General features: G+C 36.2%; 2 protein-coding genes across 2 annotated transcripts; both read right to left on the reverse strand.

Annotated features, from left to right (window-relative positions):
- Window positions 1-1471: 1471 nt before the first annotated feature.
- Window positions 1472-7704, reverse strand: smo (smoothened, frizzled class receptor). Its single transcript, XM_056235792.1, has 12 exons — window positions 6886-7704; window positions 5822-6030; window positions 5534-5743; window positions 5221-5393; window positions 4793-5012; window positions 4575-4698; window positions 4371-4463; window positions 4052-4160; window positions 3735-3920; window positions 3486-3634; window positions 3166-3300; window positions 1472-2672 (listed from the first exon to the last, which is right to left on the reverse strand). Exons 1-12 carry the CDS (start codon window positions 7181-7183, stop codon window positions 2083-2085), a joined length of 2496 nt encoding a protein of 831 aa, XP_056091767.1. The 5' UTR covers window positions 7184-7704; the 3' UTR covers window positions 1472-2082.
- Window positions 7705-10046: 2342 nt separating this feature from the next.
- On the reverse strand, window positions 10047-17731 carry tspan33a (tetraspanin 33a). Its single transcript, XM_056235803.1, has 8 exons — window positions 17413-17731; window positions 15289-15343; window positions 14051-14181; window positions 13695-13769; window positions 12903-12998; window positions 12689-12817; window positions 11918-12079; window positions 10047-10236 (listed from the first exon to the last, which is right to left on the reverse strand). The coding sequence occupies exons 1-8, from the start codon at window positions 17497-17499 to the stop codon at window positions 10135-10137; spliced, it is 837 nt and encodes a 278-aa protein (XP_056091778.1). The 5' UTR covers window positions 17500-17731; the 3' UTR covers window positions 10047-10134.
- Window positions 17732-20034: the final 2303 nt, after the last annotated feature.

A 20034-nucleotide genomic window follows, 5' to 3' on the forward strand; every position in this document is an offset into this window, starting at 1 on the left:
ACAAGCATCTTCATTAAACACTTTCTCTTAACATACATTCTTGAAGGACAGCTTCAAATTGTCAGAAAAATGCTGCACAGCTGCTTTTTTTGTTAATATTTCCACATAACAATCTAGGCAAAAAAAGATAAAATATAAAAAGTGTCAATAAGCTTAACAACTCAAACAAAATTATGTATGTGTATGAAGCAAAATTACTCCAACGGATGTAGGAAACAAAAATGTGATCTAAAGTATGTACAGTTTGAAATAATATAAAATAAAACTGGTGGAAGAAAAAACAATCGAAAATACAAAAATATTTTTTTTGTAATAGCACTGTACAGAAATATTTGTCAATGGAAACAGAATCTTACATAACCATTGGCATTTTGAGCTACAATTTTAAAACATTTTTAAATGAACAAAAAAAATGCCCTTTATTTTCTCTTACTCTTTGAGTGAGAGGTGGACTTGTTTGTAATTGCACCAGGCAATTTTTTTCAAAACAAAAAGTAACAATAATAGCTATGAATAGATTCTCTTTTTCTGAAGAAATAGCACTTTTGTCTGTCAGTTACTTTTCTTTATGTCTATAAAAAGCCTGTAATGGAATTGTGAGATTTTCAAACAGATACAAAACAGCCTTTTTTTTTCAGAACAATGTGTTGGTTGGTTTTAAAAAATACGTTTCCCATCTCAGTGTAATATGTGGGGACAATTTTTAAATAAGCCATTTGTACACCGATTTCCCCAAAAAGTGTAAACACTGTATGTTTGTTTGAACATGCCGACACAGCAACATTGGCTCAACCAATGCAGTATTTTGACTGACTAATGGCTGACAAGGAAAACGGTTTGATCATTTTTACCAAAATTGGATCAGATGATCGCTGGACCGCTCAAAAGTTACGCTGAAGCAAATTCAACAATTTTGAACCAAAATTAGATGAGAGGCTGTATCTTGGCAATACTTCGATCTATCAAAAATTTACACTTGGTACACTAGCCTCGTGAGACCATCCTGATCTCGCGAGCTTTCAAGGTTTCACTCGCAGATCAGTCTGGATACTTTCCGTTAAAGAAAATTTGGGAGCAGTTCACCAAACGAACGTCCAATCAGCGTTGGCTTTGAGGCGGGTTGAGGTGTGACGCAACGAGAAGCGCGTCAGTTCAGTCTAAAGAACATGTCGGCTTCAGCGGATGAAACTAGCATCAGCGTGGCTATCGAGCAAGTTTTATCGGAATTACAGAGTATTTCTTCACTGAAAGAAGAGCAAAACACTGCTCTGGAGGCTTTTCTCAGAGGAAAAGATACGCTCTGTTAGTACGTCATATGCTTCGTTGATCTGATTGGTTGATTTGGCCCGTCTATCACCAACATAGGCCAATCAGCTAACCAGTATTTTCGCCCCTTACCAAAACTACTTCAACGGAAGGTTTCCAGATGGATATGCGGAGCAAATCCATCTGGCGGAGTCAGGTTATTGGTACACTTCATCAGCACAATGATCTGAGGGCAAATGCCAAATTTGGTTACAGCGTCACCAACTGGTCAAGTGATCTGAAAATTGTCTATTTTTGAACATGCCAAAACAGCAACATGGGCTTAACCAATGGCGTGTGTTCTAGGTGGGATTAGTTCTGTTTAAAGTGACCAATGACAGACAGGGAAACCTATTTGAAAATAGTCGTCTTCTTTTTTTGTGTGATTCTGCCTGGTGACTCCAGTGCTGCAGAAATTACACACTTCCCCTTGAAGCCAAGATCTGAATTATGATGCATTCTTGAATAAAGCCCCATGACACACTAACCTGTTTCCAAACATATTACCCCACTTGGCAAACTAAACAACATGAATTGGAACCATAAAAGTGCAGAATCACAAGCAGGATGTTATAAAATCCACGCTGAAGACACAAATATCTTTTTAATAATGTTTCATAAATCCAGTTCAAATTCATAATATCATGAGGGTTGCATAAAAAAGCATTATCCTTTAGAAAAGCGGAGCTGACAGTCCTGCCCAAGGTTCATTGTTTGGCATGAGTATCCAGCACCTTTCGCTTTTATCCACAATATGAGCACCAACAACTCCAAGACTTAAAAATCCGAGTCTGCATCCAATAGCTCAGCCTCCATTAAATTGGTTCTGGAGTGTATTGGTACACCCCTCCTGCAATCTGCCCGTGGCACAACGGCAGTCCTGCCAGCATCCATCATAGAAGCCTCCTGTCCAAGGTGCCGGAAAACTCCATTAGGTCGCCATGATGATTGCTGGAAGCAATCTTGCACGCTATCTCTTAAAGTCAGGGGATTGGCAAGGGGGAGACTGGAGGGTTTATTGTGTAAGTATCCCAACCCACCATACCTGTCCTGGTAAGGAAGAGGACATGAAGGCCTGAATTCTGGGAAGGCTCCAGGTAGCATATCCTGTTCCTCCTGCTGCTGTCGCTGCTGCTCCCACAGGTTTGCCACCAGACTCCGATGACTGGGAAGTTTTGGAAGGCGCGGCACTGCACTGGAGCCAAACTCTCTCCGGTGGTAGGCAGGATTCCCTTCGTCCGCTGCAGGTCCCATTGGCCGTATTTCCTTTCGTCTTCCTTTTTTCTTCTTCTTCTTTCTTTTCATCATTTCAGGAGAAATTTCTGCTTCAACCATCCAAAGTTTGTTCCTTCCTTCTGGAAGTGGAACTGCAGGGGAAAATGCTATTAATTATTGTAGTAAATATAATAAATATTACACAGTATACGGTGTAGTAAAATTATGTTTTATTGTTGTTGTTTTTGTTAAATTATACCAAAATTCTGCTATTTGCCTTCAGTTACAGTTAAAGGGACAGTTCACCCAAAAATGTAAATTCTGTAATAATTTACCCACCCTCATGTTAATCCAAACCTGTATGAATTTCTTTCTTCTGCTGAACACAAAAAAAAACATATTTTGAAGAATGTGGGTAACCAAACAGTTCATGATAGGCATTGAATTTAATGGTTACTTTCAACTGTTCAGTTACCCACATTCTTCAAAATATATTCTGTGTTTTGCAGAAGAAAGAAATTCATACGGATTTGGAACAACTTGAGGGTGAGTAAATGATGACAGAATTTAAATTTTTGGGTGAAGTATCCCTTTAACTATTGATTATATATGAATCAATTATTATTTAAGAACTAGAGCACTAACCAGGCGTTCCGGTGGGTGTCACTGAGATATCCTGCGGTAAAATTGCCCCTCTTCTAGCCACCATCTTGGTCACATGTTGGGCCCATGCAGAAGACATTTCCATTGATGGTTCATTCAGGTCAAAGTTGATACCCGCTGCAAGGGTTTAAAAAAATCTGATGTTAGTTATTTTAGGATTTATTTGTGTCTTATATGGGTAGCAAAAACATCTTCAGATGTGACTGGTAGACAGTTCGTGGAGTGTCTTTTAGCGTTCAATATTCTAGCGTACTCCTAAAAGTTGACAAAATGATTTTTAGCATGTAGGAGGAGGTGCTTACCCACAGGTCCCTCATGCGAAACGGTGTGCATGCTGAAGGACAGCTCTTTCTCCGGATCCTTCTGCAGTTCTTTTCGCTTTGAGAATGCCTTGGCAATCATTTTACTCTTCTTAATGCGTTTCGGCTCATCATCACTTCGTCCAATGATTCTTGGAATTGAGAGAAAATAGTTCATATTAGACTTCTTTTTTTAAATGTATTATAACACAAAATATTATATAAAAAATTATTTGTATGTTTGTTACATACCTGAACCAGGTACGTTTCCAGATAAGGATTGTGGCCTTCGTCCAAACCCATGTGCTCATTGCAATGCCTGTGCCGAACATTGAGAAGAGGTTGATCTTCTCTACCAGAAGACTTGGCCTGTTCTTGATGGCACACTCTGGGATTGGCTTGTTTGTTTGGTGAGCTATGGTGACATTAGCCTCACATCTGTATTAAAAACCACATTTGTTATATGACAGCACTAGTAGCTACAGTATCACAACCACAGAACACTGTATGGTAGATAAGGTAACACACGGATTGTTCCTGTAGGTGTATTATAGAAAAAGAGGACTCACAGTACATATTCTCTGAAGCTTTTTTCCCACTCCGCTTGGTTGAAAAAGTCATAGAAATGGCAGCCGAAAGTGATTAAAACAAAACCAAAGGCCAAGAATCCAAATATACCTGAGAAATGAAAAACATTGCAATTTGTCATATAGATAAGATGGAATAATTAAATAGCATGATTTTATTACGATAGCCGCAGTATAATTACTTACCTCTATGACTGACATTTGTATTGTCATAATTTGGTGTGCTTTTCATTTTGTTTTTGATGAAAGCATTACATGCTGTGTGATGTGCAAAGAATTTCAAGAGGAAACCCAAACTTACCAAGCCTCAGCATGGTTTCATTGATTTTGCTAGCAGCTTTTTCACTGAGCAGCCCCGGGTGGTTACTCTTAATGGAAAACAATGTCATAACCCCTGGAAAATGAGATTATGGTATCAATCAACATAGATGAATTGAATACATCTAGGTAAATCTCTTTATGGCATTTCCAACTGTCAAGCAGAATGAAAATATTTTTCTCACACCTCGTATCAGGAAATAGCCGCCAACGACAAGGACCACACCGATAGGAGCCAGAACAAACCCTGCCCGGTATTTATAGTTCTTATAGCCGACAAAGCAAATGCCGCTAACTGAATCTCCATCCACCTGTGGATTATTTCAAAGTTTCATATATTCAAAATAATCACTGTGAATATGCTGATATTAACCGTGCAAAAAAATAAGACAAGAGTAGCCTCACCTCTGCAATGGCCAGAATAGCAACTGTCAGTATGAAAGGAATAGACCATGTGACCAGGTGGAAATAGGATGTTTTCCCATAAAGAGGCTGATGGGTGGTGCCCAGGGCTTTGAATGATGTGTGCCAGGCATAAGTCAGCATAACAAACCAAATAACACCAGACATAAGAGAGTAATACACAATGACAAAGATAATCACACATGACAGCGTCTCGGTGGACCTAGAGAAAAATAAGCCATGGAAAATGGGTATTATTCATACAGAAATATTTGGTAAGTGATAATTATATTGCTATTATTGTTCGGTCCAATTACTTTTCTTGGCTATCAAATGTTCCTGACAGTCAATGTTTGTAATATGCAGCGTAACTCATATTTCCTGCAATCCAATCTTTTGGAAGGTGGATTTTCCGCTGGCTTTATACTTACGTTGGCTCTCCAAGCCGCATAGTGTCGTCGCTTTTGCACACAATCTCCTTGCGGGCTCCATCCATGAACTGAGCGAGCCATCCAATACTTCCGATAAAGAAACACGCGTTGACATAGAAGAGGATCACAGCGGGGTAACGGTTGGAATTCTTCCAGTCAGCGAGAAATGTAGCCTGTGGGAAATTGTAAGCAGGAATAACATTCAAAATTAAAGACTGTAGCCCAAACGTGAGCTGATTTCTGTCAAAATACTGCACACCAGGAAGTCAGCCAGCCTGAGATTACGGAGACCCGTCTTCGCCGGTTCACCTACCAGTGTGAAGAAGGTACATAGGAGAGTGAGTGAGCCGAAGATGGCAATGTAGCTATGCATGTCCGAGTGCTCGTTTTCTGTGAACAGAGGATTGTTGCACTGGATCCCACAGCCTTCCACATCCTTGTACCAACTTGCCTGAATGTCAGTTTTGACAAGGGGAGCCTCACACTGTCCTGATGTGTTGAATTTGATCTTCTGGACCTCATTCTGAAAGTCAAAAGTCAATTTGGTCACATCACAGGCAACTCAGACCATTTTAGGCGTACGCAAAAATGGATGACTTACCTGGCAACCCTTAGGGAACTGCTCCTTGTTTTCACACTTGAGGAAGTTGGGCCAGCCCCTCTCCCGCTCCACAATACTGCAAGGTTTGCGTGTAGCTTGGCACAGGTGTTGGCTGGGCAGTTCGACCTTTCCATTCTCACACTTTGGCATGTAAACGGCACACAGCAACGGCTGAATGACGGCCCAACAGCGAGGAGCATTTCTCAACCCTGGGCACAAGAGATTGAGGTTTAGACGTTAATTGTCTGAGAAAATAGTGTCTAATTCTCATTAGCTGTCTGGTTAAGATCCTGATGATTTGTCAAAGTAATATTTATAGAAATAAATCAGGATATTTAGTTAAGTTCAACAGCATCGAGTGGATATTTAAATATCTGGTAGTTTTCTTTTTCGTATGTCAATTGGCAATGGACTTTCAGGAACAATACTGAGAACTTTGGGATTAAGGTGTGAATGTGACAGGAAAGGGGTGGATTGGTCATTATGGGGTACTTGAGGAAAATTAAGAACAGGATGGCATTAATAACTGATGTAAAAGTCATCTAAGAATGCATTTTAAACATTTAATAATTTACAATTAATTTAGTTTAATACACTGTAAACAATGATAGGATCAATAAGTTATGACAATGCATGTACATGCTTTAACTGATCAAAATAAGTTAAGCAATTTTCCATTTTTTATAAGTTATACAAGATTCAACTCATTTTTTAAAGTCAGTTTAGTGTAATTTAAGTTAAAAAGACTTAAACATCCAACTTGATTGTACTTAAAAATCGAAGGAAGCAACTTTTTTTTTTACATTGTGTGGGCTTATGCCAAAATCTTTATGACAAAGTTAATATTATTTATGTTCTGCAACCAATTTGCATAGGAAATATTTTGTTCCGCAATATTCGGTTTTCTTATGCAATAGGTTTCAAAACTGACATACAATCGAAAAACTTTAATCAAGTCCAATCAAGCAATTTTATTCAAGTGTTCAAATAACTCAATTAGCTTTAAAGGGGGGAAAAGGTTATTTCACTGCATTTATGCATTATATAATAAAACAGTAACTTACCAGACCACATGGCCAGTTTCTCAAAGGCTTCCTCCTGAGTTTCTGAGTCTTCAGCCAGAATTAGAGAAGTGTGTGTGTACGGCAAAGGTGAACCTAGGCACGTATTGTATTTTAGCACCTCGCAAGTTGTCGATTTCTTACAAAAGTCGTTGGATACCGTTTCATTTGGGTGCAAGATGACCGCCCGAGCGACCATAGAGGTGGCTGCCCAGATCCAAAGCATCCAAAAGCTTCCAACAATGGAGCAGAGGCGCCTGGAGGACATCTTGGGAGACGCAACAATGTATCGATGTTTCATCAAATGTTTCCAATTAAACTCTCGTTCACCACTCGCGCGCAATGCGCTTAAAGGTTTAAAACAAAGCCAAAGTGTGAATATTTGCTAGATTCCTGATTCGACATTTCCCCCGTTAAAAGAAATGTCTTTTCGTCCGATTCCAAAGTTTTTTATGCCTCTTTTCTCGCTCACATACTACTGAAAATCTCGTCATCATACAAATGCGGTGCGTAAAAGTAATAAACAAAATAATCTTTTTAAGCTTCAGCGCAAAGTTTAGCTCAGCTCCGTTTTTCCTTACTCTAAAATGTTGAAGAAACCAAATAGCGTTCACCATCCCCCACTTTTGTGATGGAGGAAAAAAAATGTTGCCTTGAAAAGTCTGGGACTGGGACTGTAACTTGATCCCGGGGCTGCGCGCTCCGTCCCCCTTCAGCGCGTCCCCGCGCCCCCCAGTTTACAGCAAAACCAGAGTGAGAGAAATGTTATCAAAACTCATCTGCCCATCGGATGGAGACCTGAGATCCAGTGATACTAAAATGTCTTTCACTTTCACAAGAAACTTTTTTTGTCTTGTCTCTGGTATGCACACGGAGAGGGTGCACACACACACACAGACACACAATAACAAAAACTTCTGCTCCCCTCCCATCCCCCTCATGCTGGGGAAAAGCAACTCATGCCAGGCCTACAGAATATTTACATGCTTCACTCATACCTTCCCTCATGTCCGATATTATCATTTTTACTTATCTTACATATCTTCCTTTTGTCTTTATTTCTTCTAGCTACATGAGAAACAAAGAATGAGAACAATTTTAAGTGTACCCTGAAAGTGGTAGGCTATGATCAAAAAAGTTCATTTACTATATAACATAAATCACTATAAAAAAAAAAGTTGCTGCCTTAAATTTTTAAGTACAATCAACTTGGATATTTAAGCCTTTTCAACTCAAATTACATTAAACTGACTTAAAAAATTAGTTGAATCTTGTATAACTTGTAAAAAAAGTTGAATATTGCTGAACTTATTTTGATGAGTTAAATATGTAAAACATAAGTTGTCATAACTTATTGATCATATTTTTTTTACAGTGTATGTTTATATTTATATATATATACGTTTCTTTGCTAAATACCTCTCTTATAATTGTTTAATTAATATTTGTGGTTATTTTGCCTTTATTCTGATTCACATAAGAAAAAAAAACATGCTTTGGTAAATCATGATTATGTCATAAATAGTCATAATTATGACATAAAAGTCTAGATTTTATATAATAATTGTGACTAAGTATCTCAGTTTCGACTTTAGTATTTCTTCAACTTCAACTTTTCATCTCATAACTTTGACTTTTAACTTATTATTATGACTGCATCTCATAATTTTGACCATATGATTTACCAAAGCATGATTTTTTTTTTTGGTAAGTGGTGGAAAGGAGCTTTAATAGTGATGAGAGGAACAGGATGTTGTCAATTCAATATATACACAAGTGTAATGATGGTTAAAAATCTTGGGTGTGTGATTCACAACACTATAGTGAAGAGTGCAATGAACAGGATAGACAATTTAAACTAACGCACAATATATGACATAGACAGTCATACAAAATGTACTTTAAACACTTTCACTTGGAGTGTCAATAGTGAAATCTTGCATTGTAGACAAACAACAACAACAACAACAACAACAAAAGGACTTTTATGTTGGTGATGTACCTTTAGGACAATTTGTTTACAGTGATTGTGATTCATGACTGAGTTCATCTCATTTAATCGTTTCAAATCGTATTTTTTTTTCCATCTTATTCCCATGGTTCCAATTTGGCCGTTGCGATGTAAACTAAACGGAATTCTCAAGGGAGGAGAATAAACTTTGTGTAGTTTGGTGTATCAGATTTAGACAGCAGCACTTGTTGGTGTGGATGTGGTTGGTAAGCTATGCTGCATGTTCCCAGCACAGGGCCTCCTTAAAAAGCCCGTCTAACATGGCTGCTAGAATGAGTCAGAGAGAGGCACAGACCGGGGACCACACACAAACACACACTCAAGCTCCAAATGGGAGAGCCTGGCCCGAAAAGTCTACCTCCCTCTCTTTCTCTACACACAGTTTATTGCTTTCCTCCTATACACTGACATAAAATACCTCTGCAGTGTTTTCACATTTCATGTTTTACCCCACTGGCCTTTAAACAACATTAACAAACTGAAGGTGTCTGCCACACTGTCTGTTTGGATTTCCAAATGAGTTTTGGATAAAAGCCTCATGAAATACCGGCTCTCGGCTGTTCTCAGTACGCTGCACTCTTGGTTTCTCTGCTGAGTGCTCTGCACCTGGAATGCATTTTCTACCATGTCTATGAATGCGTCTTTGTAACATGTGTTAGACTAAAACTGACCACCAATAAAATCCCTGAGCATCCATGTGCAACACCGGCTAATGAAACGGGGAATCAATTACGTGCTTTTGCATATTTGCATCCTTATAACTGTGAATAATAATAATAATAATTAATTTTGTTCAAATAAAATATAAATATTTATTAATTATAATAATAATTATAATACCGGCAATAACAATATTAATACAAAACAGAAAATTAAAGTTTCATTTAGTTAAATATATATATATATATATATATATATATACTGTATATTCAACCTCAGATGTTCATGATATCTGCCAAAACAAAATTTGTTTTTAAAAATGTCCATACTGAAAATTTTCTGTGACACTCTTAAAATATCCCAAAATAGTTTTATTGACCTATTGATCTTCAGTGCACTTAAACAATATTTATACAAACATTCTGATTCATAAAATATCATACAAATGACCTTATACCTGAAAACATGACTGCCTGTTCTTAAGCCTAGTTTTTCTTATTCAAAAGCCAGTCCATGTCAGTCACTTCAGGCAGCAATGAGTTTTCTATAGAAACGCATATATATATATATTCTTGCCAGTTTCAGGTCCAGGGGTCTGAGCGATGTTGTTGGTTGTAATTCTGTAGTTTAATTTGATCATGAATTTGATTAATAAGGATCTGCGAGAGGAGGATCCCAACCAGCTGAAAAAGAGAAGAGAACAGGCCGTCAGTTCTAGATGCTTAAATATAGATGTATAGATAGATGTATAGATGCTTAAAAATAAATGCATAATGTAGCCTGTTTGAAATCAGACTAAATCTGCTCACCCACCTTTGACATTATTTAATTTTTCAACTTTTATTTAATTTTAATGTTGCGATTAAATCAATAGACAATTCTTATTTTTTTATGGAATATTGCAGTATTTATATTGAGTAAACTGTGCACATCATTTTTTTTTAAATTAATGTGCCCATGTAATCTTTAAAGCTGCAGTCCGTATCTTTTCCTCTTTGTCGCCATCTCTCTGTTCGAAATCTGTAACTGCAGTGATTCGCGGAATTATCATCTTTACGTGGGTTGTAAATCGGCATGAAACAGCGCGGATGAACACAGTGCTTTGAGGCGAGTGCTGCTGTCAGTCACCGCGCTGTGTGGATACTGTCATACAGAATCACAGATTCACTTTTTGAAAGTTTGACCAACATAAGAATTTTCATAAGAAAATGTCTTCTGAACAAGTAAGTAAAATCCATTTTTGTTCTGACCAACTAAGGGGGAAAAAGCATTCGACATGATAAGCTTCGTTAGATTTAATCAACGCGATTTACAGCAACCGTGCAAATTATAGCCTACTTTGTTCTCAAATTGTTCATGTTAACAACATCAGCATTGCGTGACTAATGTTAAATTTAATGTGGTTTATGGTTAGCAGCTACCTGCGTAGTTCAGAATTCATATTCTCCATAATAGCAAAACGAGAAAGGCACAACAAAGGAAACTCCATAACTGTGTGAATTAAGAAAACGTACTGTTACACGATTGAACTATTGAAATGTCTTACTTGTTCAGCAGAAAAAAGCCGTCTCTTCTTCCGTTTTGAACCCCTTCAAAACACGGAGTTCACGCACTTTTCAAAAGCCCCGCCGATGTGTAAATCCTTGTGTTCGCATGAGACGGTTTCTTTCTCTTTCTCTAGCCACCTTAAATCTGAAGTACGAAGTCTTTTGGGTTTTATAACTGCTGAAACTCTAGTTGACACTGATGATTGTTGTTTGGATCTTTCTGGATGCCATAAGTTTAATTATGTAAAGTGCTGCGAGAAAAGCCTATACATCTAAACATCTCGTCACGCGCAGTATAGCCGGCTAGCCGAAACTCCTTCTTTATGTGTACGGGTGTGACGTAATGACGCAAAGACATGCTCGAATTTCCCGCGGAAACCCACCAGTACCACTGGAATTAAAATCATTATTACAAGCTAACCGTTTTGAATCTAGCTATGGCAAGCAGATAGTTTTGACCACTGGCAGAATAAGTTTTTTTTAATATAATTATTTTGGATTATTTTTAACTTAAAAAAGTTACGGACTGGAGCTTTAAGTAAAATAACCCCTCTTGCAGCGACATCTTTTCCCTTCTCTGATGTTGTGTTTCTTTCGTGAGGGCAGGACAATAACCTGTCACTCACATGACATCACAGCAATAGCAAACCAAAACCATCCAATCAATTCCGGATGGAAAAAATCATGTCCCACCCTACATTTTTTTCTTTTTCGAGGCCATTTTATTCATGTCACAATAGGGAAGAAAAGACTATAGTAACTTCCCTTTCATGCCAACTTTAAGCAGATTGCCCTCTAATCCCATATCAGGGGTTACCTGTGGGATGGCCAGGCCCAGTGCGATGCCTCCCAACAGAAACAGGTTACTGTGGATCCAGTTCACCACATTATCAATGCAGCCATTGGTATTGATGAAGGCACCAGCTGCAACATAGTCCAGGTTCTGCATCCCATGACCACACATGGTATTTATAACACTCTGATAAAACAGACAAAAGGCAACATTTAATATATGATTAATATATTTACAATATTATAATTAAATACAACAATATTATCAATAATATTTAATATATTCATTATTTATAATATATTCATAATGAATACATTTGAAATATTTAACATTTAATGATATTTTAATATATTCAAATGTAATTATATATTATTGAATATATTAAATATTACATATATAATATTTAAAAGTACAAACATAATTTTTGGAGCCCAATTACAGAAACAATTTATTGTGTTTACATGTGTATTTATATCCCTACTATATTTATATAACTGTGAAGAATAATAATAATAATAATTCCTTCTGTTAAATTAATAATATATATATTATTTATAATAACTATAATGACAACAACATATTTTTTTAATAAAATATAAATATTTATTATTAATATTATTAATATAATAATATTTATATTTATAGTTACATTTAAATAAAACCACCACATAATATATAGTATTATAATTTTTAATATATGTATATATTATATTTTAATATATTCAACATTTAAATATATAATATTGAATATATTTAGGTATATTCCAAATATCTTTTTTGGAGGCCCTTTCTCACCTCCTCTTTGGAGAGCAGGCAGCAGGAGAAGGGTACAGAACAGCGCTCTCTGCTCGGGTTCTCGTTTGAACAATTGAAGTATATGTTCTGAGACCAATCCATGTAAGAGATCCCCCCGCAGCAGTTAAACTGATCATACCACAAAACAGAAACATAATTACCAGCCATTACAAACTATTATTATGCATTATATACATATATACATTACCCTGACCTGTTTTTGTCCATAGTCGATGAGGTTCTGTAGGTCTAAATCATCCCTGTAATGCTTGATGGCACTGTCAACCATTTCTGTAACTTTGCCCCGAGCCTGTAATGGATAACTTTAATTGAAAAATTCGTTTTTTTGTCAGATTTATTAAAATGATCATTTAAAGATTTGATTCTTTTGGTCAATTGTTGTTGTTAGCTAAAGGTGTAGTTCACCCAAAAATTAACATTTTGTCATCATTTACTCACCCTCATGTAAACCTGTATGAATCTGCTGAACACAAAAGAACATATTTGAAAGAATGTTGGTAATCAAACAGTTGACAAACGTTTTCTTTTTACTACTATGGAAGTCAATGGGTGCCATCAACTTTTTTTTTACCAACATTCTTCAAAATATGTTCTTTTGTGTTGAGGATGAGTAAATCCTTTTTGGGTGAACTATCCCTTAATTACACTGGTAGGTGGCAGACACTAGGGGGCGCATCGTGTCAACTAAAAACCCAGTGTTTTTGTGACAAGGGGTTTTGTTATAGCATGTCGAGACTGTTTATGCCTGTACAAAGCCTTCACAAATACAGGGGCAGTTAATAGTACACTCAAATACTATACTTTAATCTGATGAATTAAAAGTAAATCAAACAAATAAAAGGTAACATTTTGATTTAAATGAGCGTCAATTACTTGAGCAAATAAATCCCAAGTTCACATTAGCTCTAAAAAATGGATATACTCAATCTTGCTTTGTTGTAGCATTGGCATTAGCCTACTAATCTGATTCATGATGCTTTTTTACCTTGTCTGAGAAGACAAAACCCAGAACACCAGCCACTAGCTGCAGCAGAAAGATGATAGTCAAGACGATGCAGAACTGCAGGGGAATCAGAGTTTGCTATTAGGGTTTACTTTGTATTTGACATTTTCTATGTAAAATGTATGTTGTTTGATGCCGTATGTAATTTTATCTCCACTAATGAGCAACTTTGTCCTGATTAAAAATGTACCAAGACTGTTATGAAAACACTGATTCAAATTACACATATAATGTAGCCAAATTCTGATGTACCATTCTCAAAATCATCTAAAAATGCCAAAGGAACTGTCCTGTCCTGATGAGACACTTTTGATCAGGCAGCTGGCTTTATTACTGACCGTCTGCAGTAAGCATATGTTCTCCCTCAGAGAACCCACACAGCCACAGAACGTGATGAAGAACATGAGAACGCCCACTATCATCAGTAACAGAGCAGGATCCACAGTCAGACAGGCCAGCACTGTCTCTGCTGAGCAAAACAGAGCAGACCAGATAGATATATAGAAACAGTTTTTGTGGCATACTTACACTAAGGAGAGATAAATGTTATCTATAATGTTGTATGTATACTACTGGTCAAACATTTGGATTTAAGTAATTTGAAGTTTATTATGCTCACTAAGGCTGCATTTATTTGACAAAAGTACAGCTAAAGCAGTGTTATTGTGAAATATTATTAGAATTTAAAAAAAGAAACTGTTTACTGTGACTGTTTAACATGCAAGTGCCATTACTTCGGTCTTTAATGTTATATGATCATTCAAAAATCATTCTAATATGCTGATTTGGTGCTCAATTATTATAAATTATTTTAGTGCTCAATTTTTTATAATGGGTCTCATAATTGATGTTGAAAACATTAATATGTGTGTGGAAACCAAGACTATTATTTGTTTTGGAATTCTTTGATGAATTGAAAGTTCAAAAAATGTATTTGAAATGAATCTTTTGCAAAAATCTTTGAAATGTCTTTGCTGTCATTTTTGAACAATTGAATGTGTCCTAGCTGAAAAGTTTTAATTCTTTTGAATGGTAGTGCATCACCCACAAAATATTAAGCAGCACAATTGTTTTTAACATTGATACTATGTTTCTTCAGCAGAAAACCAGCAAATTAGAACGATTTCTGAAGGATCATGTGACACTGAAGACTGAAAATTCAAGCTTTGTCTTCATAGGAATAAATAACATTTTTAAATATATTAAAATAGATAAGTTATTTAAAATTGTAATAATATTTCACAATACAGTTTTTACTTTATTTTTCATCAAATAAATGCAGCCTTGGTGAGTCTGAGAGACTTTTCTTTCAATTATTCCAAATTTGACTGGTAGTGTATGTAATTTTATTTTAAAAAAGTTTCACTTTATCTTGGTAACTCATATATTACTGGACACTTTCAATCATGGAATCAATTATTAATGGCTGACTTTCTACAATGGCACTGGTTACTTAAAACTATTGCTATTGCAATATCAGACTGCCTGAACCTTTAATGTCAAGTGAATGTGTATGATGATACGGCTATGAAGGATCTGAGGATGTAAACACGGTAAAACAAGTAAACACACTTACCGTGTTTAACTATCCTGGAATAAACTCCAATAGATATCAGGACCAGTGCAATTATCTATAACAGAAAGATAAGGAGTGAGTCTGTATGTTAAAACAGATGTTGTACAGAAACAGAATGGCATTCCTCTCCAGGGTGTGGCAGGATAACATCCTCACGTTTTACAAGTAAAGTAAAGACAAAAAAAAAACACCTGACATTTCAGAGGGGAAAATATAACCGGTTTTCACATACTTTTATTATATACAGCATCAGCAAGTGTGAAAGTTCATGAGAAGAAAAGAGCAGATGAAATTCTATATTAAGAAGTGAAGTTTCAAGGTTCATTCACTCTTGGTTTCTCACACAACTAAAGGTCCCAGTTTGTCTGACACAATGTAGACCCCTTTCTCTGACACAGCTATCCGGTTACTACGAAACTCCACATAGTTTTTCTCAGAGAAAGCTGTGTAGACTGAGATCACTTCAAAGCCAGAAAAAACCCTAGTCGTTGCCTGAAGGAGCTTTTTAATGCATTTGAAAAGTACTTAAATTGGTCTAACTCAAATTATTTAGGTTTATTCATTATAATAATAAAGGTTAAATAATTTAATTTATGAAATAATAATAATAATTTTATAATAATTAAATAATAATTCAGAGCTCATACTGTATTATACAATTTGTATTGAAAATTAACAATTAAAATGCATTTGCATCTTCATTTTTGTTTTAGTCATTCCAAGAATCCAAGCAGTAATTATTTAAAATATATGTTCATTTTTTTGTCATACGCACTAAAAGGAAGGAAACAAGCTCTCCGGAACACTGATTGATCTAAGATGCTAGTTTGAACCATAGACTGTAAAAAGGTTTGAACATTTGCTCATTTCCTGTAGCACCCACAAACTGTAATATGCTGCATCACTTCTCACAAAGGTCAAAGCTTTAGCTTTGTATCAGTGCAGATTCGGGTTTAGTGCTTTTCTACAATGCATTGAGACCCCGTAGAAACTGCCCAGTACTATTATACTGCATTATATAAAAAAGCGAGTTGTTCTTGAGGCTTTCAGCATGAAATCTCCTTAGGTATTTGCATGTGCATATTTGCACCAGCAAGCATGCAGTACACTCTTATAGCTAAAATCAACTGACTTCTACTTAAATCTACCGATTGCGTCCACTTACATTGTTAGAATGTTCTTGATGCCCTTCTGCAAACAACTAAAGTAATTATCCAAGACTGTTTTAAATATTTTGGGTGTCTGATTCTCCCTCTGAAGAGGCGATATTCATTTAGGTCTATTATTAACTAAATGCTACAGGGCAACAAATAAAAGAGGCATGGGGCCCCCACTAGTCCAAAACACCCTGCATGGCTCTATCAGCATATGAATCAATGAGACCCGCTGCTTAGAAACAGCCTCAAGTTCAGAAAAGTTTGGGAAAGTAAACTGGCAGTATCAAGAACTTCACAAAAGAGGGTTTTGTTGATGAGGTCTAATATGAACTCATTATTATTCTAGCAAGATCTTATCACGCAGCAGGGGCAAAATGCAGACAGTTCCCTCAGTGTAACTCAGTACATCAAGTCAAGATCAAACAGGTTAAGCTGTTGTACAATGCGTCATGAACTGTTCAGTATTTTTCGAAGTATTCAGAGATAGCCTGTGGTGCTGTAACACACATTGGTGTTGAGACATGCCCATGGGTGATGTTTTCAGGGTTTGTTCATACCATGAATGCAGGTCTGTCTTTATGAATACATAAGTCAAGTTGCTTTTAAAAGACTGACTTGGTCATCATTCAGTCTGCAAGTGAACTAAGTACATCTGGTTGTAGGCCTATATGAAAAGCTTGCTTGGTGTTTGAGCATGTTAAAGTGGGAGTTTCAAAAGCCATTTGGTAAAGCATTAATCATTAAACCTCGTCATGTGATAAGTTAAAGAAACAGCTCTATTTTGCACTATTTAGTCTCTGTTCTTATATAATAAAAACACAGAGAGTAAAAATAGGCAGGCTATAGGCTATTTTTATATTTTGTAGGCCTATGTGATAACATATAATATAATATAATATAATATAATATAATATAATATAATATAATATAATATAATATCGTGTAAGTAAAAGTGAGCAGCACTTACCCAAAATAACATGTTATAGACGAAAAGTAAATATTTCACCACTGGACTGACGAAAGTGAACTCCTTGTCTCTTTTGGCTGTTGGCATGATTAAAGGTTTGTGATGTCTCTCACCTACAAACCTTCAGCGTTCACGTAACTTTATCTATCTAGATTGTCATCCTGCTGAATCAAATCATCCACTCGACTTTTTCTAAAACGACTCTTCAAGTATGTTTATTAAACACGCTCGAGCGACTAAAATCACAAGAACGCATCGCATTGAATCCGGGCTTGTCTCAAAAGGCATTTCCTGATTTCGCTCAGTTAATGAACTGTGAGAAAGCCGAACAGCGGTCGCATGTGCGGCATAGAAGCACCAGTGGGCGTTCCTATTTACTTTTCCAAAGAATCACCATGTGTGAATGCGTTTGAATCTTTTTCAAGTTGAGACCAAGCAAAACATTAACTATATTCTATCAGCATTATATGCCCACCACAAGCATAATGCACTTTTTATTCTCCTGTTGGATTTAGATGGAGATGATGAACCTCCTGGAGACCTGAAAGGTGGGTTCAACCCACCTGGTGAAAACCCCTTTTTGGAACCTTTATTTTAAAGAGTGATATCTCACACTTCTGCACATGTAAATGCATGCACAAATAATGCATTTTAATTTTAGTAGTTGAAACGAGACAGAAGAGAGTTAATTGTCATGGCATTGTCATGTCTCTGCACAACGATTTACACAATTCATTGTAATCATCAGTATTGCAATGTCATATTTCTGAGCAATAAAGGCTTGTACAGCTAACCATTAAAAAGCATTTCAAAACACCAGGACGTGCAGTCTGGGAGTGACGTACTGTCATTTGACACTGAAGAGCTTCAGTGCATCTTGTTTTATGTATGTTTTCTTGTTTTTATGTACTAGACTCATGACATGCTGGAGCCTGATATTGGGCTTTTAAACCTTGACATTTTCTCTACAGGTAAGAGACATATTATATGCTTTTAATAGGCTACCCCTACTTTTAAAAGTGTAACATTATATTGAATGTATGAAGCAAGCTGAATGTAGCAATAAAGGTGAATAACCTACAGTTTAAGTAGGATAGCGTCATCTTCATCACTGACAGCAGTAATGGGAAATACTTTGATAATTTAAACTAAATCATGTTATAAAACTGTGACATGTGATGGGTACTTTATGATTTTGATGTACTTTGAATCATGATACAATAGGAATCAGATTCTCCCTAGACTCTGTCCTAATTTGCCAGTCTATGTAATAGTAGCCATTATAATGGTATAGTGTGAGGGGCAAGTTATGGACATTTTAAAAATTCATTTTAAAACACCAATGAGAAAAATCCAATATATATATTATGCACACAGTACTGTATATTATAGTTTATAATACCTTGGTTTTAAATTGTTGTTGCATAGTTGTTACACAAGAGGGCGCGCTTACATCGCAGTTGCGTCCTTAGGGGAAATACTTTATTATTATTTATATTTATTATATAAAACGCTGCTTTTTTTCTAATCATAATTACTTATAAAAACATGAATTACCTTTTTAACAATCTCTCTATAATCTGCCGAATATCAGGTGTACAAAATGTATCTCCTTTATCTGATACGGTTGTGTTATAATGAGAAGAACTACATGTCCCATGTGGCGTTTCCGGGTGCGTCGTGACGCATGAGGTGACGTAGCGCTTCTCTTATCAGTGCAGCAGATGACGCAGCTGTCGTGTCGTCGGCAGTTAAAGGGCTTTCACATGTTATACAGTAACAGGACTGTCGATGCTCGTACTCTTCTCAGCCCAGTTCTCCGACCTTGGGTCATTTTCAGAACGGAGATAGGTAAGATGCTTAGACTTTTTTTCTCATCCTTAAAACTACAATAATTTAGCAAAGCTCTTTGGTTACACTATATCGTACCTGCTTAACAGGTTTGTGGACTGTAGTCGTATGGTCGAACAGAACGAGGACGTTCTTCGAAAATGTCTATTTTTGGTTGCCTTTTGATTTTAAAAGTGTGAGGGCTCAGAGTATGGCGGAAACACACGTACTGTTGAAACTCACTGTATGTTATTACATCATGACTTCATAACCATGTAAACAATGACTTCCAACGATGGATGGCTGAAAGCAGCATTTACTGTGTGTACAAAGAAATAACTAACTATTTTTAAGTGCTTTTTCGTCTTTTGGTCTGTCTCTAGACTTGTAAATCCTACTTATCCTGGGTGTGCAAGAAAATGGACATTTGCTATATGCACATTTTCTATATTTGAAAGACAAAAAGAGTTAAATGCTACGTTATTATTAAATTATTATAGTAGTATTAATTATTATTTTATATTTTAGCTCAAATTATACTTTACTTAACGCATTCAAAGTTGTGTCCCCGACCCCCAAAGGATCAACCCTATAAACATGATTTTACAATACAAGTTAAATTGATAAAAAGCACTTTATCATTCCATCTTATATTTTGTTTGCCAATAGGAAACCATATTAAAATGTCCTGTCACCATGCTTTTGTACATTAAGCTACTGATTATTTGAAAGCATGATTTTTTTTTTTAGATATATCAGCATTTGTTTTCCAATAAATACACTGTAGTGTCA

The sequence above is a fragment of the Rhinichthys klamathensis genome, unplaced genomic scaffold (assembly GCF_029890125.1).
Source record: "Rhinichthys klamathensis goyatoka isolate OS25496 unplaced genomic scaffold, OSU_Roscu_1.1 h1tg000430l_1, whole genome shotgun sequence".
In the NCBI taxonomy this organism is placed as follows: Eukaryota; Metazoa; Chordata; class Actinopteri; order Cypriniformes; family Leuciscidae; genus Rhinichthys; species Rhinichthys klamathensis.

Bases quoted from the DNA above. Each gene is read 5' to 3' on its own strand.
- tspan33a (XM_056235803.1), bottom strand. From the start codon at position 17,499: ATGCCAACAGCCAAAAGAGACAAGGAGTTCACTTTCGTCAGTCCAGTG. The intron at 14,182-15,288 runs GTAAGTGTGTTT...TGTTTTGCTCAG, and splicing joins TTCCAGGATAGTTAAACACG to CAGAGACAGTGCTGGCCTGT. The intron at 12,999-13,694 runs GTAAAAAAGCAT...TATCCATTACAG, and splicing joins GTTTTGTCTTCTCAGACAAG to GCTCGGGGCAAAGTTACAGA.
- smo (XM_056235792.1), bottom strand. From the start codon at position 7,183: ATGAAACATCGATACATTGTTGCGTCTCCCAAGATGTCCTCCAGGCGC. The intron at 6,031-6,885 runs GTAAGTTACTGT...TCTTGTGCCCAG, and splicing joins GAAACTGGCCATGTGGTCTG to GGTTGAGAAATGCTCCTCGC. The intron at 4,161-4,370 runs GTAAGTTTGGGT...TTCATTTCTCAG, and splicing joins TGAAACCATGCTGAGGCTTG to GTATATTTGGATTCTTGGCC.